Genomic DNA, 23638 nt, shown 5'->3' on the forward strand with positions numbered 1-23638 from the left:
CTCAGCAAATGTGGACAGAGGCAGCAGACTCTGTGCTTCCTGTAAAACAGGTGCAAAACCAAACGTAAACACTAAACACACACACATTAACAAAGTAACACTTTGCTACAAAACAGACATGTATGGGAGATTATATGTCCTAATATAAAGTACTGGTGATGTGTAACAAATAATTTAAACAGATAAAAAAATGCAGTTTATTATTTAGTGGGCATTGCTGTTCATGCCATTAGGATCACAGGCAGATCAAAGCCAAAAAAAAATTGAAGATTGCCTTTAACCTATTAACCTGATTAGAGAAAGAGAGAGACTACAGGAAATAAGTTGATAATATGAATCAGGAGATGAATGTGCGCAGCATGTTTGCCTCTTGCTCTATTTTGGGCTTAGGTTTTCTCTCTTTTAAATGAATTAAGGTAAATAGACAACCACTTGGACGATTGTTACAGAATAAGGGAGAAAGGACAAGCAGGTAATAAATCTGATTCTCAATCTCTTTAAGAAACTAAACTTAAAACATCAAAATTAACATTTTTTTCAGTGTGTTTGATCGTACTGTTATCATCAGAATAAGTTAATTTAGTGATGTGTTATTTCACTCTCATAGCATTTCCATTTAGTTTCAACTATATACAGTTGTAACCTTTCCATTCACATAATGTAAAAACGTACTTCCCTTTCTTAAATTTAAAACACGTGCTTGTTTTACGTGCTTCTGGAAGCAAAATTATCATTTTATCATCAAGCAAAAATCATTCAGAGACACATTATTATCAGATGTAATGACACGACAGTGAGATGAGCAGGAGGGGCTTCTGGGTGCGCGCATCGCGAAAAGTTTACAGTTAGTAGTAGATGTCCCTCAGCGAAAGCACACCTGACTGTTTGCATGTGGAGGTTAGTACTATATGTAAATATGTTTTATACAGATTTGTGTTTCATATAAACCTGTTCCTGTACATAGCTTAATAGTTAGAGAATTGCGTCAGCAGCGCAAGGTTAGGGGTTCGATTTATTGGAAACGCGCATACAAAATATACAGATGAAATGCACTTTAACTCCATATCTAGTACTTTAGATGTTGATACCGTACTTACCTTAAGATCGATATGAGTTTTACATATAAGGCGGCTACATAGGCTACTATCTGGTTTCTTAGCATCCAGATCTAATCTTTCAAAACATTAATGCTGCTGATGATAGTCAGATAGTATCGCATTTTTTCACAATGTTATTTGTGTTGCATATCCTGAGGGGATTGTTCACTTATCTGTCGCTGGTTTCAATGCAGATTGCTGTAAATCTACTTGCCATACAGTGATGCAGGCAAGTCAGCGAGTGCGTGTTGTTTGTCTTGTTTAGATGAACGGATGCGTATTATACGTGGAAAAGCTATGCAGACGTGACAGGTAAGAGATCATCTAACTTACACGTGCTTAAACGTTGTTTTGTTAAAATAAAATGTGCTTTTGGTTGGGTTGCATAACTTTGCAAGAGTGACATGTTTATTTTCAAGGTAGCTCGCGAGGAGATAGGTAATGAAATATAATTATTTACCACAGGGCTTTGAATACTTTATTCCGATTGGTTGAGAAATGTTTCATGGGTGTTGATTATTTTTCTGTAAGAAGAAAATGTAATCTGTCAAATGTCTTAACTTAAAGTAACCACTAGAGCAATTTTTGTGGTAACCGTGGTATAAGCGCAATAATTGATCCGGTCCTTGAATTATGTAAGGAGTAACTGAAGACAGGCCGTTGAATTATTCGAAAATAATGCACATCCAAGGTGGCCGTTACACCACGGGTGTGCATTATTTTCAATTATACCACAGATCTGTTGAATGCTGTATTTTGATTGGTTGAGAAATGTTCGACGGGTATGCATTATTTTCGATAACCGCACACCTAACTTGTCAAATGTCTTAAAAATAAGCACCAGAGCAATGTTTGTGGTAACCGGGGTATAAGCGGAATAATTGACTCAGCTCCTTTGAATTATTTGAAAATAATGCACACCCGCGGTGTAACGGCACTCCGCTTTGCGGCCTGTTGTCAATCATTCCTAACATAATCAGAAACAGAAGTGCAAGCTACAACTCATCCTTTACAGATGAATACAAATTTGATGAATTTTGAATTGTATATGTATTTACTAGAAATAAAAAAGCTGAATTTTGACTTTAAAGTTGTGTTCATCTGTGAAGACTTGTTGGACAAAACATGTAGGTGTCATAAACTTTAACACAGAGCTTATTTTTGCGATAATCCAAAAGTCTATGGGAAAAATAAAGGGCAGCGTCCCGCAAATTTCCTACAAAAATATGCTGTCCCTGCTATATGGGGTCCAGTGGGGTTTGGTTCCCAATGTTTTTTGGTGTGAAATTAAGTCATACAGGACATGAGGATAAATGAGCAAATGATGAACGTCTTAAAAATAGTGGGTAAAATATACATTTAGGCAAATAAATGATGCAATTCCATGATACAGAATCATCAAGACAAACTAAATATGTCTGTGAAGTCTTTCAGTAACCTGTATGGCCTGCGTCGTGTGACTATACATACAATTTAAACCCTAAAAAGTGTAAGTCACCAGCAAGGCCAACCATTTTAATTAACGGTCGCATTGAATAGAGCAGTTAAACACTGGTTGAGTGATCATGCTGTTGACATTTAGACTGATGACATCCAGCATCTTTACTATTCTGGAAGTTGCAACATTTTTATCCGTCACTTTACAGGAAAAATGAAAGCTTTTATGCTGAAAACATGACTTATAAACTTATAAACATGACCTTTGGACTTTTTTGATCTTTAATGTTTTGAGTTTGTTGTTGAATCCAGCCAAAAGCTGCCTCAATTCAAATATAGGTTACGCAAATTGTAAGTTGAAAATAGGATACCATACTTACATAAATCACCCCTTAATCAGAGAAACAAATTCTAATTTTAGCTACAGGAAGAGGATGGGTTTCTAAAATGCATGTTTTAATAGAGCACTTCCTCATCAGCTGTTGAGTTACCATAGCGATCCAGCCCAGATTGAGTGCAGCATGGTTTCTGCGGTTTGACAAAACGTTGATGCTGTTTCGGTACGTGTTGTGCTTATAATAAAACTACAGAGAAGCCGACATTACAGAAAGTGAAAAAGAAATGTCTTCTTCTCACTAAAGAGGGACTGTTGTGGAAACATGGTCCTGGTTTATCAGTTGCATTTAAAAGTTAACAGTGTATAAAACAGCATATTTTCATTCTTCTAGGTCTAAATGATGTTTTGCATCATGCATTTGTTTTATTTAAAAAAAAAAAAGATACAAGGTACAAGAAGGAACAAAAGTTGTCACTAAGGTGGTACTTTTTCAGAAAGTACCCTTTGGTACTTTAGACTGGGTACACATTGGTACCTCAAAGTTACATATCTGCATCAAAATAGTACATATTAGGACCTTTTTAAAATTAACTTGAAATTAGGACAGTTGCATCTATAACTTGATACATAATTTAACTAAATCTTGCCGGTTGATGCCATGCACACAGCTGAGATGTGTTAGCATGCATGCTGCATTTATGCATATTGAATGTCCGTCTCTGCTATCTGTAGACATATTATAGTTTTATTTTAGTACTGACAGAATGTACCTCTTATTAAACTTGGGTTCTTACACTTTCTTCATTTAGATGTCTCAACATCAGCTCGGGAGTCTGGAGAGAGGGAGGGAGATCAAACAGAAGAAAGAACAGCAATTCATTCAGCCTTTGAATAAACAGAAGAGTGAACTGAGTACTTGTTTTTGGTTGTTTTTACAAATACATTTTGGGTCCCAAAAGTATTTGTATTCTTTTGGACACTTGAAGGGACAGTCATCTTTATACTCACCTTTTTTTTACTCATCTTGCTCCAAACCTGCAATAAAAGAACATTGAAATTGAAGGCCTCAGTCACCATTCATTCCCATTGTGTGTAAAAAGAGAAACATCAAAGTTCATTAAAATTTCTACTTCTGTTTTCAGTGTAAAAAAGAAAGCATTACAAAGTTGGATGACCACAGAATTTTCATTTTTGGATGACCTATTAAGTCACACTTCTGCACACATCAAAACATTTCCAAAGTGTCCAAACTTTTAGACAGTTCGCAATCTAACAAATTTTTGCTCAAAAAGTGCTGTTCTTTTTAAGTATCCAAATGCTTTATATGTCTTTCTAAGAATGTCCTGTTTGGATCTAAATTTGTATATTGTTTGATTGACAGGTGTTACTATCAGTCCCTCGGTGAAGCAAAAGCTACAGCAGCTACTTCTTAGCAGGCTGCATCAAGTTGCACCTCGCGACACTTCTCTACCTACATCCCTCAGGTAACATCGAAAAAACATCTCATTGATCATTGTCTGGTTATATTATCTGTAGACATTTAATTTATACCACACTCTTTTAACCGGTTAGTCAAAGCTTCTTTTAAACACAAGCCTGATAGTAAAATTCTTGCAGGATTTGAACTTCAAAAATTATAATGAATCAGTCGCGAGGCCAGAAATTGTAAACTGGTGGACCTGGTGAAATTAGCAAAAAAAGGGAAATAAGGATCAAGAAATTATAAGCATATGAAAATAGAAAAGAACAAAGTTACAAATAAAGCATATCAGTAGTATTAAGGTACCGAAATAGAATCAAATGAATAATAACTTCTTCATTCTATAAATTAAATATAATTCATCTTTTTAAAGCTACAGAAGTGATTTTCCTTTTGTCTTCTGTTATTAGATTAACATAATGACATAAACATAAGCAGATTTTTTGAGGCTACTGTCACTTTAAGACCGGATAAGCACGGATCCATACTGACACACATCTGATTTCTTTCTGAAGTGTTTGTGTTCACTTAAAGACATAACTGACTGTTTTTATACGAATACTTGCCAAGACTGTTATTGCGAGATAATTTTTTGTGTATCTGTCCTATATCAATAGAGATTCTGTGTTTGCGAGCTGTTTGAAACGGGCGTCTCCGTGCGTGCGCATATGAGTGTGTACTGTGTCCAATATGTGGGTCTATGCCATTGTCTATGCAAACAGAAAAAAAAATAATTTTAACATCTTCGTGCGCTAAAATTGGCTTGAATGTTAACATTTGCAAGGTTTAGAAACACGTGCAAGTGAAAAACTTTCTATATAAATAGTTATTTATTTCTGAATGATGCGTATTTGAGCGATTATTATTAAATTTATGCGTGTTTTTTCTGCTTTCCCACAAAAAATATTTTGTGTCTCTTCTGACTGAGTGGTCAGTGCTCTGACATGTGGTGCAGATGCACTTTCGGCAACCCGAGTTTGAATTCTGGCTCGAGGTCTCTTGCTTATCCCGTACCCCTCTCCACCCTGTACTTTCCTGTCCTCCCCTTACATACTGTCTTATCATAAAAAGGCAAAAATTGCCCAGAAAATAACTTAACCTTCTAAGACCCGGGTTTGGTTTGTCTTTTCTTCAGATTTTATCCAGCTATTTTGGGGTTAGGAAAGACTAATGTAATATAATAACCAAAAAATTTTCTTTGAACATGAAGCAGTGTAATTGTCCACGTTTGTGTACAACAGGTTCCAGTTACACAGAATTTAGTATTATAGTGCAAACAACAAAAAATGTGATGTCCACGTATGTGCACATCCAGGTCTTAGGAGGTTAAAAAAAGAAGAAGGGCTTCTTGGAAACCCGTGTTCATTCTGGATACGTCAAATGTTGTTTTTATTTATCACAAATTATTAAAACATTATTATTGCTTCCTTGTTGTCATAAAAGATAACAAAATATACAAATATCATCTCATTGAAAAGCTTGAAACGTATTTATCAGTTGTCAAGATTTATTTCTCTTTCACTGTTTAAACAGGCATTACAAGTTAAGACACAAATGGGTCACTGGTTACTAGCATTTAAGCATTGACTAAATGTTTTTTGTTGGAATACAAATACTTTAAATCTGTATTCATTTGACTTAATGCAAAGGTTACATTTATGTTGACATTTATTCTGGGATTGTTTACGTGATTTATTCTTTTCTTCAGGAATCAAAATCAGGATCTGATTCGGTCAAAGTGTATACCCAACACACCTGTTTTCGAGGAGGACAATCCATTAAGAAGATCAGGTGGCATATATGTATACATTTAAATTTTTACAGACATGTACTTTAAATTAAAAGTGTATGTTAAACCTAAATTTGTGTGTGTGTGTTTTTTATATGTGTCTGTCTGTGAAAAGTCTCAGAGCCAATTCTGAAAGTGAAACCAAGGAGAAATTTATACAGCAGACCAAACCCGCTGCAGCGTAAAACCAGTGCGCCACCTGCTGTCAAGGTTTTTGACACTATGGGTGTGTGATAATTAATTCACACTTTATTAGTTTAACATTTATCACCTTTGACAAAAGTTTATGCACACTTAACTACATAATCGTAGATGATTGCTTAAAATTATGCATTATCCCAAATTATTTTATGTTAAAAATTTAAAGTGGCCTAAAATTATGTGATTTAAAATAAATGATTAATAAATTAAAAAGGATTCATCACATTGTGTATATCTTTTGTAGGTTCAGCAGCAGATAAAGAAGCAAAGAATTCTGGCCGATTGCGACCACATGAGGTTGGTTTTGAAAAAAGCCTTCTTTATCTCTTTTTATATACATTTACAGTATATAGATACTGTACTTTGGACCATACGTTTACAATTCAGGATCCGAGTAGCTAAAAACATTTTATTCTATACACTAATAATACGTGGTCGATAACTATTCTTAATCGCAAAGCCGATAATATTCACAGCTATGGATTTTGATCAGTAAGTCCTTATCGATCGGAAATAACTGTTAGTTTGAATCATTTATAACATGCATTTAAAAAAGCAACACTCGTCAAACATAATCATTATACATATTTATTTTTATTATGAAAATACCTGAAAAAGTTTGAAGAACAGCAATATACGCCCTGTCCCAAATGGCACACTCCGGACTTGTGGTCCTCCTCAGAGTCCACACTTTGGCCCTGTCCCAAATGGCGCACTTCATGTGGACTTTCGGTCTCGTGGCCTTAAATTGCGCGTTCTCGCTTAGTCTACGAGTCCGTAGGGTGTCCCATCTGTCATTTTTACGCTTTGAAGTGTGCTCATCAGCGCCTCCTTTGCCCCCTTGATGCGGTCTTCAGCGAAGCCTGCACTGCAGCAGGCTTCGCACACTTTGCCAACCCGTGATGTCATCAAAGTGTGGACTCTGAGGAGGACCACAAGTCCGGAGTGTGCCATTTGGGACAGGGCGATTGATGACATCACGTAGTCCAGACTTTAGGGACCCTTGATGCGAGTCCACGTGGGTGCACCGGAGTCGTATTTTGGGACAGACTCAAACAAAACACACCGGAAATAGGTAGAGAAGTTGCGCGTCAGTGTGAACTCCTCCCTTCCGTCGTCTGATTGGTCTGATTGCCCTTTCGCAAGGACTTCTGGGTTGGCAAAGTGCGCGAAGCCTGCTGCAGTGCGGGCTTCGCTGAAGACCGCATCAAGGGGGCAAAGGAGGCGCTGAAGAGCACACTTCAAAGCGTAAAAATGACAGATGGGACACTCTACGGACTCGTAGACTAAGCGAGAACGCGCAATTTAAGGCCACGAGACCGAAAGTCCACATGAAGTGCGCCATTTGGGACAGGGCCATAAATATCCTTAAGACGATGTATAGTTACTCGTCTGCAGTGCACATTAAGTTTCTACACGAGAGCGCCCCCTGCCTTTTGGATGTAGCGGAATTTCACCGTTTTTCATTGAGAAGCATAGCAAGCATCATCGATATATCGGTGCACCTCTATTAGGGGTTATTGTTAGTGGTCAATGTCAAAAATTCACTTGTGTTTATCATACATTAAGTATTTAGTCAGCTGAAACGTTCTTATACTAAATGTAAATCTATTTTTAATGTGCTTAAAAAAAGCATTACAATTTGTTTAAAACTAGAGATGCACCTATATTACATTTTTCACTAATATGTTAGCCAAATATTCAAAAATAATCAGAAATCTGACAATACCAATACCGATAGTTTGGTGAATATTTTAACTGCATTACTGAACATTAAATTAGCGATGTTTCTTTACATTTTCTATATACAGAGCTCAAATTCATTGCATTTCGTGTTCTCTTATTGGCCGAAATATATGTGCATATCTATTTAAAACCAAACAATCATGTAGCGCAGGATTCAATATCATTTACTAAATATAGAAAAAATACATGGGTGGGTCCAAGTCTTGAGATGAATGAGTCTGAGATAATCAAATTAGAATTTAAAACAGGAAATAAACAGAATCAATTTTTTTTATAAAAACAGGAATTTATAATACGCTAATTTTAGATTACCTACCAGTTTAGGATCACATATAATTAAAGCATCATTTACCATGTTAACTTTTCTATATTCTGATACATTAGACAGATCCTTTGCCGCACATTTCTGTCCAACACTCCGTCCACTGGCCTGTCGGGCAGCCTAGTTGGCTCGCCACTCACTTGCATCCTGAGTTTTTAACTGTACCTCCACATGGTCATACAGGTAGCGCATACTTTCACATAGATCTTGAATACAGTAAGTAAATGAATGTCAATAAGAAATAATTGTATATTTTTTCTATGTTATTTGTTAGTTCCTGTGATACATCCAGTGATGTCCCATAGGCCATTGGTCAAAACCAATTCAGCGCCTGAATACATCCAGCACACACACATACACACACAGACTCTTACAATTACACACCCCACATATGAACTTCACTTCTTCGGTGCACAGGAAGGAGTCCAGACACACAAGGTGAGACAAATGAACGCATACAAGCTCCACTTTTTTTATATTAACGCAGAATGGGATCCAAAATATTTTGTGATGCGTTTTTTGATATGTGGTTAGACATGCATACGACCACAATTAATTTGTATGGTGAACTAGTTTTTAATATCAAGGCGTCTTAGTTGACCATCTGTGATCTGATGTTTACATTTATGCATTTGACAGATGTTTTAATCCAAAGTTTTCATCCATTTCACACTTCTCGTCTCTTTGTAAGGCACTTATTAGAAGCTCATGTTACATGTCTCCAGGAGAGGTGTGTAAAAAGGATGGCAATTTTGAGACACACGGGAATAAAGAAGACAGTCTGTTCGAGCCAGTAGATGACAGTTGCACTAATCAGGCGGCATTACAGCAACCATTTGGAAAGTTTAAACGGCGCTTTAACAAATCTATGCCATCGCGCTTAAGCCCACAGTTGCCCCTGATTATCATGAATAAACCAAACTACATCACAGGTAAGAGCAGAGAAGTTTGTTACAAAAATGTATGACTGTGTTTCAGTTTGGTGTGTATCTACGTGTATTTATATCTATGTGTTTGTGTGCATGGAGGTTTGGTGTATGATGCTCAGATGCTGAAACACGAGTGTGACTGTGGAGATAACAGGAATCACCCCGAACACGCTGGCAGAATTAAGAGCATCTGGTCGAGGTTGCAGGAGTGTGGCCTCAGGTATCAGTGTAAGGTAAAGACAAACACATCAGATATACCTTAGAGGCCGTTTACAGACACTGTTTCCAACTTAAAATGGAAAATATTTTATTTGTTTTGGCTGATCATTTACACGGCAACAGTATTTTAGGAGCTTTTGAAAATGGCTTTCAAAGTGCAAGTTTTTGAAAACGAGTGTGTGAACTATTTAAAAAACGTAAATTCATGAAAAAATTGACGTATTAATGCGCATTCGAAGAGTTGGGGTACTCGAACTTGGTCTCGGACTCGAGTCCAATTTTAAATGAACTCGGACTTGTCACGCACTCGGGTGAATTTGTACTCAGACTTGACACGGACTTGGACATTTTGGACTCGGAAAATATCCCGAGTACAGTCGAGTCCACGTCATGTGCAACATTAAAAACAGCTTGAGCTTGAGATGAGAAATTAATTAATGTCTCGTCTCGTACAAACTGCAAACTTTCGAGAGTGACAACCGCATTTAAATGCGGGAGTGAATCCCCTAAATGTTCGTTTCATGTCTGTATGGAACAAGACTCACTCCCGAAAATGTGATGATTGACACAGAGATAACCATAGCAACGTTCTGCCATCTCGCGTGCTTATCACTCACAGCTTTGACCAAAATAATCTAACAGCATTGTGTTTTGCAATTAACCTCTGTCCGGGCGTTGTGTATTGTACGCTTCTTTTGTGAGGCTCCTTCACAGCGCGCGCGGTCTTGCAGTGTTGCCAGGTCCTCTGCTTTTTTGTACGTAAATACCGTAAATTACTGAAGTGTGTGTGTACAGAACAGGATTAAGCATTAAAAGGTGAAGTGACAACCAAATGAATATGCAGTGTGTACGGGACTGTCTCCCCTCCTGTTATTTTACTGCAACACACTGGCAGGCAGCAGCCAGTCGCATCATACTTGCAGACAAACACATCACACACATCAATGCGTGGCTAGCACGATGTCCTCAAAGTCAGCAATAATTTGTTTTGCTTACGAAAATCATAGAGAATTTATTTGCAAGACATCTGGTAAAAAGAAGATACCTCTATATCCCTTTCTTTTCTTTGAAATCAGTTTTGATAGGAAACTAGTTGACATAGAATAAAAATGTTCAATGACAAGATGCAATAGAGGTATTTTTACTACATTTTTATATTGCCATTGGTTAAATGGGTTGAAAGGTTAAAGTATTAATAGAAAGTAACCATTTACAATACAAATTTTGTATCTTTTTTCAATTTAATTACTTTATGGACTCGGGCGGACTCGACTTGGACTCGGCCTTTAAGAACTCAGACTTGAGTCCAACTCTGACCCTTTTGGACTCGGACTTGGACTCGGACTTGATGTTTAAGGACTTGGTCTTGACTCGTACTCGACAAAGGTGGACTCGGACCCATCTCTACGCATTCGCATTATGTGTTCAGACATCGTGTTACATTGCAAAGGATTTTTTTTTATCCTTTTTGGTAACACTTTACTTGAAGGGGTGTGCATAAGACTGACATGACACCTTCATAATCATGACACGTGTCCTTGAAGCCAATTTTTTATTTTTTTGCACATATAAGATAGATCATGTGCAAAATATTACATGAAGAGATGTTTGTAACCGTATGCTTCTTATTTTGATAGCATTTACTTTTTTTATCAAAATGTTTCATGACACCTCATAAGTCTAATTTCATGAGAGTCACCCAACTGTCATTAAGTGTCATTTGTTTGATAATATCATTTTTAATGTAAAGATGAAATTGTTTGAGATGTCTTTGACAACTTGACATAAACAAATACATCATAACTTATTAACATGACAACTTAAGAAACTACCTAGCTTTACGGGTGAACATTACATTAAACTGTCATTTAAATGTAATTAAGTGTTAATACTCTGTCAAATAGTTTTATAACAGCATCATAAACATTTTTCTTGACCTTAACTAGTTATACAAAATGAACTTTGCGTTAAAATACCTTAACAAAATGCCATAGACACGTCAAAAGTTTATACTTAACTTTACATATGGGCACAATTCATAAAAAAAATGACAACTAACAGAACTTGTTCTGAGTTCGGATAACAATGAGTTCTGAAATTTTCTGACATAGCATTTCCTAACAAAACATTTAGTTCATTTAATGTAATTAACTGTTTTTTCCAGCAATTTTCCAGCTTTATTGTACTGTTTTCATTTAATTTTAGGTCAATTAATTTTCGGTCTCCAAATGCAAAAATATATATATATATTTTCAATTTTAATTACTAATATTGAATTATTGGATTTTTTTCTTAAACACCTGGAGGAAACACAAAAAAACCCATTATGAATTGAAAAATATTCATGACATTGTTATAAAAACTATGACATTTTAATGACAAATTTAATTTGTATCACCAGTAAAAAGTGGTCAGTTACGTTGTCTTGGTAATGTCAAGTTATCATAACAAAAACATCATCTTTGCATTAAAAATTACATAATTGAACGAATGACACTTAATTACAGTTGTCATAAACGTGCATAAAATCTCCTTCATGTTCATGGCACGTGTCATGTCATGATTATGAAGGTGTCATGTCAGACTTATGAACACCCCTTCAAGTAAAGTGTTACCAAATATTTTAGGACATCATTGTTGTGTACGTACACTTCAGGGTGGATGCCATATTTTACTGAACACGTTCCCCCTGTAGCGCAGTTGGTAAAGCGTTGTGCGGTGGGTGATGGGTTCAATTCAAGGGGTACACAAAAAAAAATGTGTATTTTATGCTTGTCTTTTAGTTTGTTAAAGGCAGGATGGCCACTTTTGAGGAACTAGAGTCAGTACATTTGAAGGATCATGTAACTCAGTTCACAGAAACACAGTCACCCAACAATATGGGTATGTAGTTGATGTCTACACAGACACTGTGTGAAAGATTACTTTTCAATGCATATGAATAATTTTTTTAAATAATGTTTTGTTTCTTTACACCTCGTCCATCTCAAAGATCCAGAATTGATTCAGACACAACCATGTGGTGGAAAGGGGGTAAGTGTGAACACTTGTAACAGAATTACCATTACCGCAATCTTTATTATGTGCTGCATGGTAATACAGTTATGCTAAAGTGTTTCAAATGAGACAATAATCTGAAAGCAGAGATTTACTTTCAACACACATTCAACACAAGTCCAAATGCCCTACGATTGGTTGTTTTTTATGTGATTGACAGTGCCAGGATATGGTATGGAATGGTGCGTCCAGCACAGCAGCACTTAAAACGGCAGTCGGCAGTGTTGTCGAGCTGGCCTTGCTTGTGGCTGACGGACTGCTGAGGGTGAGATTTCAATACTCTTCATCATTCCTTTGCCCATCACGGGAAAACGATGACCAGTTCAGACTTTCATAATGTTTCTCTGACTCTCAATCAGAATGGGTTTGCAGTGGTCAGACCTCCAGGACATCACGCAGCCCAAGCCCAGACACAGTGAGTTTATGCAACTGCACACATAAAAAAATTATTTTCAATATTACATCAACATGAAATGCCATTTATTTTACCGCTGGTATGTTTCCCATTAAAACCTACATTCTTAAAGTATAACACAATTAAAAGAGGAATGTCTATTTAAGGTGCAGTGTGGGATTTTTAGAAGGATCTCTTGACAGAAATGCAATCCAATAAATATTATCAGTGGTGTATAAAGACCTTACACAATGAACTGTATTGGTTTTAATACCTTAAAATGAGCTATTTTTATCTTCATACATCGCGGGTCTCCTAACATGAAAGTCGCTGTCGTGTTTCTACAGTAGCCCTAAACGGACAAACAGAGCATGTTTTGCTACTACGTTGTCTCAGACGATGATGTGTTTTTCCTGTGGTGGCTACCGTAGCTTCACTAAGCATTTTGAAAGTGAGGGGTGAGCTGTGGACTGAGCAATAGTCTCACCAATAGATTTCGCTAAAAGTCCCACATTGCACTCTTAAAGAAACCAAATAGGCTAATTTTAAAGGGATAGTTCACCCAAGAATGAAAATAATGTCATTAATGACTCACCCTCATGTAATTCCAAACTCGTAAGACCTCCGTTCATCTTCGAAACACAGTTTTAAGTTGTTTTAGATTTAGTCCTGTAGCTTGTTGACCCTTCATTGAAAAACAGCTGGGGCGCACCAAATAACACGTCAGCCGTGTCGTACGTCACCCATGTCACTGTAGTCACGTGACTTTATCTCGCGCGTGTCCTTCACAACAGACCCGGAAGAGAAGACAATGCTGAATAAAGTCGTAATTTTTGTTATTTTTTGACCAAAATGTATTTTTGATGCTTCAACACATTCTTACTGACCCACTGATGTCACATGGACTACTTTGATGATGTTTTTATTACCTTTCTGGACATGGACAGTATATCGTACGTAGATTTTCGGACTAAATCTCGGACTAAATCTTAAACTGTGTTCCAAAGATGAACGGAGGTCTTACGAGTTTGGAATGACATGGGGGTGAGCAGGGTTCTAAATTAACTTTTTTGACCACCAGCCAAAGTGGCTGGTAACTTTCTTAAGTTACCAGCCAAACAGCATTTCCACTAGCCAAATTTTTTCCGGTGAAAATAAGATAAATTATGAGTGCCACTGAATGCAACAATGATTCGTTTTTTCTTTCGCGTGCATGCGACAATCCTGACAAAACATGACAACATTTTTGTGATGAAACATAAGCTTTCTTCATTTCTCTGTCGATAGACATAAAGCTTTACTGGGGCACAGGCCCCCCATTTTTTGAAAGCCTGCTGTGTGCAAGAAGTGTGCAACACTTCTATACAATGCCCTTTGCTTAACCCACTATTCTACAGTGCAACAGGTACTGCGAAAGATAAATATGTATTTAAAAATATTTAAGTGTAATCTTCATCATACCTAACATTATTAACATGTTTGGAGGCACACATAGCATAAAATGTTTGGTAATAATGACAGCAGAGAAATATTTTCTACAATATACAATGATAGCAATGATTAATAACTTATTTTTACAAGAATATTTTATGACTGCTATACTAAATAATCCCAGTCATAGTTACTGCTAACTGTTTATGTAGTGTCCTAGAGTTAAATATTAGTAAACTAAATATTAATTTCATATCTGAAAATACAGAACAGTATAACACATGCATCTGTTGATTTTCTCAGCAACAATGCAATCCTATAGACTTGACAGAGGTTTTCCTGAGATTTTTCTCTAATGTTTGAGACCTGACAGGGTTAGGATGTTTGTCTTAACTCCTTTCTGCTTCCCTTGCCCTGCTTTGCACAAAACATTTCTGATGTCCATCTACAAAAGCCAATAATGATCGAGTCAAAATAAGGTTAGCATTATTATTTAGAAACTTACTGCTCGTCATGTTTTCATCATTACTCATTCGCGTTGCGTCCCCTTTGGATGCAGTTGCGCGCGCGGATAAACGCAAAGACGCGCGTGGACATGGATACATGCGTGCACGCGTCAGTGCGACTGCTTTGTCGCTGTACAAGCGTAAATTGGGTAACTACATTGCATATAGATCTGTTTTTGCCGCTATTATCTTTGTAAAGGAATACACTAGTTAACTGCTAAAATTTAAACTTGAGATTTACACCTGGGCACGAAAGATTTACACTGGAGCACATGCCCCAGTAAAGGGGTGTGGCAACACCGCTGTCTTTTAGTCTATCCTCCCTGCTCTGCCCGTTCGTTCTCCTTCTTCCTTTTGTTTTCTGGTGGACGCGCTCAGTTCAATTCCATGGTTTTTCGCGCTGGTTTCTCTGCAAACTGCGCGCAGCCAATTGGTGTATTAAACACCATCACGTAGCATTACGGCACAGTGTTCATGGGAAATGTAGGAAGTACTGCCAGAGGGATAAATGACCGAGAACGGAGCTTTATGTATCTTGCATGCAATGCCTCATGCATCACCGGCCAAACTGGCTAGTAAGTTTTTATTAACACCCGCCAAAATGAATTTTAACCCGCATTTGGCGGGTTGGCGGGTGTTAATTTAGAACCCTGGGGGTGAGTATTAATGACATTATTTTCATTTTTAGGTGAACTATCCCTTTAATTTTCAAAATGAAATATGCAGACGATTCCTAGTCCCAGACTAAAATGCATGCTTGAGCTGTCTTTATTGAAAATAACTTGCACTGACTCATCTTAAAATATATTATCTTCTCTGTTATAGTGGCTTCAGTATATTTAACTCTGTTGCAATTGCTGCTAAACAACTTCAGGAGAGATCTCATATGAAAAAGATTCTTATAGTGGATTGGGTAAGACGGAATCGTTTTTGCATTTTATATATTTACACGTTTTCCAACTACTGATCTAAACTGCTATATTGACACGGATTTAATGAGAATACTTTATAAGTGACCCTGGACCACAAAACTAGTCCTTAGTTGCACGGGTATATTTGTAGAAAAAGCCAAAAATACATTGCATGGGTCAAATTTATCGATTTTTCTTTTATGCCAAAAATCGTTAGTATATTTTGAAAGAGATTTCGTTAATTTCCTGCCGTAAATATATCACACATTTATTTTTGTGAGTAGATGCAAACAAAATTGGCCAGAAACTCGCCTACAAACAGGGTTTGCAAGAGTCCTTGAAATCCTTAAAAGTTATACATGCATACATACAAACAGGTGAAAGTGCTTGAATCTATTTTATGCAATACGTTTTCGGAAAAAAAATCCATTTTATTCCCAGTGTAGTCTAATATCATAATATATCATAAAAATTATTGACTTTAAGCACATTTCCCAAACTGTTTGCTTTAAATGCTTATATCTTCTGTATGCGAATGTTGATTCATACCAAAATGCTTTTTTGCATAGTTGTGTTTGACACATGAAAACGTCTCGGGTTACGTATGTAACTGTTGTTCCCTGAGAAGGGAATGAGACGCTGCGTCTCCCTTGCCATACTTCCTGCATCACTGTAACACCGTCTTTGGCAATATTTAAGATAGCGATATACTTCCTGGCTCCCGTGTCACCCTGTCTTTGTTGTTAAGCCTCACCATTGGTTGAATTTGATATACACATTCAGACCCACTTACCCCTGGAGGCGTCCCCAAAGTGTCAAGAAACACCACACACGCTGGCAACACCTGCTGGTCAAAGTAGTGTAAAAGCATTTTTATTTTTTTGCAAAATTATTTAACTTAATTAAGACATAATTAAAAGTGCATTATGTGCAAATAAAACTTAGGGCAAATAAATCATTAATTCTAACTCCCCTTTTATTATGCACATTTTTGTCATTAAATCTATAAACAAAAAATAGACAAAATGGTAGTGTTATTAGTCAGAAGGATGCATGTTTTATGAACTTAAATAATAAAACTGACCCGAGTTCACCAAACCATATTAGACACTGTCATTAGTCATTTGTGATCAACTACCCCTAGTGGTGAACCATCGAAACGTTTTGAAACAGTTATGAAGTAATGAAGCCTCGTTTGCCAAAATCACGTGATTGAAACACACTCTGAACCAATTGATTCAAAACAAAAGATTTGTAAAAGTTTCAAAGCCTGATGAAGCAGTGCTTCGAAAGCGACCATCTTCAGAAATATGTGTTGCTGAAGGACTTCATTTGGACTTTGCCCAAAAAACCATAAACCAATGAAAAGTTTTTTAAGTTACATTTCGGATGATGTTTAAAATATATGAATAATCCATAATCTCCAATAATCATTGCCACTGCACTTTGTTAAAGGATATTCACCATGGTAGTGGAACTGAGAAGATTTTCTATGCAGATCCTAGTGTGCTATACATTTCTCTTCATCGCTTTGACCATGGTTCCTTTTTTCCTGGTACGGGACAACCCAATATGGTTAGTTCTGTAAACATCCCTCTTATCAAAAATATAAATAAGTTTCTGCTTGCTATTTGACTTGTAGCATTTTTGAGCCATGTAGGTGCATTTCTATACCGCAAGTGTGGTGGCGTCTGCGTGTAAGTTAAAGTTGTGTGCATGTGTTGCAGGTAGGAGATGGAACAGGGAAAGGCTATAATGTAAATGTGGCTTGGTCTGGTGGGCTGAATCCTCCAATGGGTGATGCAGAATATTTAGCTGCATTCAGGTACGACACTTGAGTTTTGCATGGGCAGGCAGCATGTTTTCTTATTGAAATTTATTAATTATAGTGCCGTATAAATTGCACACTTCGCCTAACATTTAAAATAATGCACTTAATGTTTTTTCTGTCTTTACAGGACTGTAGTTATGCCCATTGCACATGAGTTTTGTCCTGATGTCGTCTTGGTGTCAGCTGGTTTTGATGCTACTGAAGGACACTCAGCTGCCTTGGGTGGATACAAAGTTTCGGCTAAATGTACGTAATATTATTATGATCAAACATACTTTAATATAAATCCATTTTTTCTATAAAAGTCATAGCGGCAGCTCTCAAGTTACTAGGATTATTAGTAAAATCTTATTTTTTTATAAACCAGAAACCAGTAAGCCTTGTTTAAACCGTAAATTAGTGTGTCACGGATCAAATATGCAAATAATTGTTTCAGGTTTTGGGGTCCTGACTCAGAAGTTAATGGAGGTGGCTGGAGGTCGTGTAGTCTTGGTCTTAGAGGGAGGTTATGACCTCACAACCCTCTGTGATGCATCACAGGCCTGTATCCATGCTCTTCTTGGACATGAGGTGTGTCCGTACAGATGCTCTTACGCACACACGCTTAATAATTGTTGGCTGAATGTTTGCGTTTGTGTGTTTTTCAGCCTGAGCCTTTAGCTGAAGATGAATTACTGAGGAGCCCGTGTGATAATGCAGTCAGATCTCTTGAGGAAGTACTGGCTGTACAGAGTGAGAATCATTCATTTTGATTGTCAATATTAGGGCTGGGTATCGATTCAGATGTTCCAGATCGATTCGATTTCGATTCACAAGCTATCGATTCGATTCCGATTCTCGATTACATTTTCGATTCCGGTTCTCATGTAGGTTTTTATACTCGATTCTCGATTCAACTCAATGAATATAGATTTCATACAAATACTATATTAATAAAAAAGAACATTGAACAGCAGTTTACAAGTGGGTAATTAATAAAAAGAAATTAAAAGCCACAAGTCTTGCTTGCGAAATCTAAAATGCTTCCATTCCTCCGTTCAATGTTTGCGGAAATAAATATGAAAAAAAAAATCGATTCTGTTCTTTGAGAATCGGTTTTTCATCGACCACATTTTAAAAAACAATTAATCGAAAAAAACTTTTTTTTTTGCCCAGCCCTAGTCAATATCTATATGTTTAGTCTAATTTTGCCTGACTTCATAAGGTTTCTCTCCCTTTCAGGGTGCTACTGGCGTTCAGTGAGGTCTATGTCTGAGACTTTGGCTCTGCCGCATGTTAAAGCAGAGAGGAGATACTCGGCAGGCAATGATGCGGCTCTTGCGCTGGGTGGCCTCACCATGACCGTTTCAAGAACAAAATGGTAAGACAACAGTTTAACCAATACAGTTAGGGCCAGTCCTGCCAACTGTTAGTATTTGTTGAGAGGTAAATATCAGGGATGTCACGATTCTCCAAATCCTCGATTCGGTTAAATTTTCGACCTTGAACCCGGAGATGGCCCGCCATGTTAGTCGTGCTGCCAGTTGAAAAATATAGTACACGCACATACCTGATAAAACGAAACTTCCTGTCAGATGAACATTCCTGTCAGTACTTTGCACCTTAAAAACGTGCTTTTATTACCGTCAGACGAGATTGTGAGACAATAACCCAATAAGTCATGTTTAAATGCTGTTTTCATAACTCTTAAGCAACTGAAATAAGTTGTTGTGAAACTTAAACAGATCTCAGTTCAGAGAAACGTCCGGTCCTGTCACAGACGCTGCTCTGCTGTTCAACTGAAGGTGGGAGGCGCGTGCTGTTTTTTGTTTCCCTCACGTGGTGTCTCCTGCATCTGCCATGCTATCTTTCGAAATCATGACACCCTTAGTAAATATAATAGTTGCTGTTAAAGGAATAATATAAGTTGGCATATTTTTATCAGGAGTATTAGTCATTGTTATTTATATCTAGTTTTCTGATATATTGTGGAGTTAGTCACGTGACTAGTCTAATCTGACATGCATATTATTAAACAAGTAAATTTTATGTTTGGTTAGTAAGTGTTACATTTATATTTCTTTTGCCCTCTGCAATTCCCCAAAACTTCAGTTTGTGATACCCTTGATTAAACCATCAAAAAATAGGGGTACAGAATTGTCAAAACACAAACTTTTAACGTATTTATTGGAAAATTAATCTTTTGTTGAATAATGGAAACCACGCCATATTAGGAATTCTTGGGAATCTCTTTATATATACAAAAGAGCATAAAAAACAAAAAGCTCACAGGTAACTACAGTTTTTATCTGTTATTAATATCTGTTGATCCTCTCGTGTGGTAATATGTTGTATTCATTGTCCTTGGTTATGTCTTTATAAACTTGTAAACATGTGCTGTCATTTTTGTCAAGCCTCATGTAATTCTTCTCAGAGCTGAGCTTAAACACACCAATGCAACAAAATACTGTATTTACAAAATACAAATTATGACAACGATCATTTTATCTATGTATTATAAACAGATCTGCTGACCATATTTTTACATTTTATTTTCCTCAAAATAGTTTGATGAATGCAACTTTCTTCCCTGTGTTTACTTGCTTTCTTATAAATGGAAAGCTGAGGGAGGACATGTTAGTTTTTTTTAGCTTAGGAAAGCAATAATATTATACTTTTATATTTCAAGAGTAGTGTTACGTGATAGTGTTACGTGGACGGGACAGTTTCTATAGCATTTTATTTAAAATACATTTAATTGATTATAAAATAAATGTAGGCATTTTCAATTTTTCTATTTATGCTACAAATGTGTTTTATTTTCACCTTTTTTGAGTAGGGGAGAACCGGGGCGAAAGTAACGTGGGAACGAAAGTAACAAAGCGATTTTCTCCGAGCCCTGATAACATTTGCATCCCAAACTGTGACAGCATCTTTAGCACGCAAAACCCCTGACAGAGCTGACAGATCCGGTGTTGTGTCGAAGTCTGTTCCCCCTATTTTTCCCTTCAGTGTAGTGTTTTTTATTGCGATTTTATCACATTTAAGTTTTATTATTTATATATTTAAAGTTTTAATGGCTTCTGAGATGTATATGTGTGCATTTCTGTAATGTATCTGTATTGTTCTTAATGGTAAGTCAATTATTTTTACAGTATGAATCATATTATATGTATAATTTATATTTATTATGTATGCAAACATTACATTTTTAAAACAACCAGTAAAGGAAAAAAAAGAAAAAGACAGGCTGTATTTTAAAAGAAATACCCTAATAGAAAACTGCCAAATGTATGAAATATTTAATAAATTGTATTATAAAATACATGATATTATTGCCTTTTAGTATAACCAATTCAAATCTTTAATCTTTCTAAATGTAACGTGATGAAAATGCTATAAAAACACTACACTAAAGGGAAACATAGGGGGAACTGAGTTCGACACAACACCGGAAAGGTGTTTTCATCCATGATTAGTAAATTCCAAAAGCGTTGATTTTTTTCTTATAACGTGTTGTGTTCCTCGTTTAATGTGTTGTACTGACCAATCTGCTATTTATTTAGTGCTCTAACACATCCTGAAGTTTGACTTCGCAGAGTTTTTCAAAATAAAAGTAAAATTTAAATGTCAGGAGTTCCTATCGGGACGAAAGTAACACTTGTTACTTTTGTCCCGCTGCTAATACTTTTTGAAAATTTATATTATTCTAATTTGATTTAATTTCATAGTGTTCAAACTGTTGAAAAATATTTTATTCTCAACAATTTAAGTTTGTACTGTCGGTTGCTTTTGAAACATTTGATAAAACTGAAATTTAAAATAAAAATGTAATTTCATTATTTTTTACAAAGATAAATTACAAAATAAGTTTGCAGTTACATATTACTAAGGTCATATGTATATTTACTAAAAACAAGTGTAACACAAACATCTATCTTGTTTTGTTGTGTTACTTTTGACCCAACTGTGTGTTACTTTTGTCCCTGCTGTCATGGTCAAAAGTAACAATGTGCTGCCTATGTTCAAAGGGATGTTATACTGAAGTCGTTTTACATTTGTTCAAAATTACACCAGGGGCCTCATTTATAAAATGCTGCGTAAAAACCATCCTACATTTGATCTTACGATCATTTAACAAAAATGCGTACGCGTGATTCATAAACTGAACGTACGCGCAGAAAACGCGCGTACCCCTTTCAAATCTATAAATCGCAAATGAACTTGAACTTGTGCGCGCAGCCGAGCAGTTTCAGATCGCCGCCTTTAAACGATGCCTAATTAATGTCATAGACATATAAAAGAGCGCTTGTCAATGTTTAAACCCAATTTCAAACAACAAGAATGGCTTATATTTCCAAAAACCTGCAGCAATCAGACAAGCAAAAGTGCGTACGTCAGCTCAGACCCTGACGTGGCGCTAAGCACTTTTCCTCGTCAAAGACAGTTTTTATAAATATGGACTTTGCTGTGGATTTTTGCGTACGCAAACTTTACGATCAAATCTGTGTGTACGCATGCTTTATAAATGAGGCCCCTGGTATTGATAGACCACACTTGTGAGTTATTGACCACAGCAAAAATATATCTCTGTCCCAAACATTATCTTTTATCTGAAAAATGGTACTTGCCCCTGCCCTTCCCTACATCTGAAGGGCTGTATTTTAATTTTACTCTCTAATTTCTACTCCTCTCTTTTTTACTTGTTGAATTATAGTTTCTTGAATGAACCAGTGGAGCACGATGAAGGTCATTCAATGTAGAGGTCAGTCTGTTTCTGACATTACTGTGCTAGAAGACTTCATTTACATCTGCCAGCAGATGCACACAGCACCAAATACAGACTGAACCTAGTATGACTGTGGAGACAATCCTAAGAAACTGTAGCCAAATAATAAACTTTTTGAGAATTACTATTAAGCTTAACTGAGAAAGAGAACGTATGTCATTGCTATGTTACATAATGAAATCTTATTAAGTTGAGTGCTGGCAATGTTTTGCTATACTGACAGGACTTTGCAATAATAACTTGCACATGAAGCCCCTGGGCACACACAGACAGAGAGCAAGCTAAAGTTTGTGAAACATTCAAATGTTTTGTTTCAGGTCTTGATATGCAGGCCAAACAATTCAACTGCAGCCAGATTGACCTCAGTCAGTGTAGTCGCCGTATACAATTTGTGAATAAAATCAAGGCCAATTTGTGTCTGATAGTCAAAAATAAAGTGTTTAAAGATCTTATAAATAATTTTTTTTTTTTTAAAGTAAAGATTTATTTTGATTTAAGATATGGCGTCAACACTGACTGAAGTCCATACTGATGTGTTTTGAAATGTTTTGATAATTGCATTAATTATCTCTAATATTCATTACAAATGTTAAAGAAATCCTCAGTTTTTAATTTTTGGTCAAACTATATTTTTGTCAGGAGTATTTTGTTAGTCCAACCGCACTTTGAACCAAAATGTATTTTCTCAAACTGCTCTTGTTAAAATGCTGATTTTTATGTAAAGTCAGGAAGTAATGGTCTCAGGTCACTTGCATAAGATTTTTTTTTACCAAGTGTATGTATAAATGTAATGATAAAACTAATGTTTCTATAAAGTAACAGCATTTAAAATTGATGATATGTGTTTCACGACTGCCGAGTTTTATATCTTGCCATGATTCAAACTGTTTTTCAATGCTTTATTTTTTTATACTGTTACAATTCTCAAAATTAAATAATTTTGTTATTATCCAAAGTGTTATTCTTATGATTAATAAATGCTGTAGAAGTATTGTTCATTGATAGTTTATGTTAGCTAATGCATCAACCAATGTTGCAAATACAACTTTATTGTAAAGTATTAGCAATATTACTTTTAAACATTTTTTTTTTTTAAATCAGGCTTACACATGTCTAAAGCGTCTCACACAGAAAACTGGACTTCTCTAGCAAGTTGTTTTATTAATGGGCTCTCCAGTCATAC

The 23638-nt window shown here is 36.2% G+C and overlaps 1 protein-coding gene across 3 annotated transcripts; it reads left to right on the plus strand.

The window, feature by feature from the left end:
* The first annotated feature begins 338 nt into the window (after positions 1–338).
* hdac7b (histone deacetylase 7b) lies at positions 339–23404 on the plus strand. Of its 3 annotated transcripts, none has more exons than XM_065272674.1 (24): positions 339–472; positions 778–897; positions 1292–1409; positions 3681–3783; positions 4253–4355; positions 6060–6142; positions 6256–6366; positions 6586–6638; positions 8472–8592; positions 8684–8847; positions 9101–9341; positions 9438–9571; positions 12341–12440; positions 12550–12590; positions 12775–12879; positions 12974–13029; positions 15771–15858; positions 17312–17431; positions 17584–17681; positions 17815–17933; positions 18124–18257; positions 18335–18419; positions 18909–19047; positions 22384–23404. In XM_065272674.1, the coding sequence occupies exons 4-24, from the start codon at positions 3681–3683 to the stop codon at positions 22427–22429; spliced, it is 2244 nt and encodes a 747-aa protein (XP_065128746.1). In that variant the 5' UTR covers positions 339–472; positions 778–897; positions 1292–1409; the 3' UTR covers positions 22430–23404. The 3 variants fall into 3 exon arrangements, with proteins under 3 accessions (XP_065128746.1, XP_065128747.1, XP_073671323.1); XM_065272675.1 differs by having other exon boundaries at positions 1363–1409; XM_073815222.1 differs by lacking the exon at positions 339–472 and having other exon boundaries at positions 762–897.
* The last annotated feature ends 234 nt before the right edge of the window (positions 23405–23638 follow it).

Source organism: Paramisgurnus dabryanus, chromosome 7, assembly GCF_030506205.2.
Source record: "Paramisgurnus dabryanus chromosome 7, PD_genome_1.1, whole genome shotgun sequence".
NCBI classification, from domain to species: Eukaryota; Metazoa; Chordata; class Actinopteri; order Cypriniformes; family Cobitidae; genus Paramisgurnus; species Paramisgurnus dabryanus.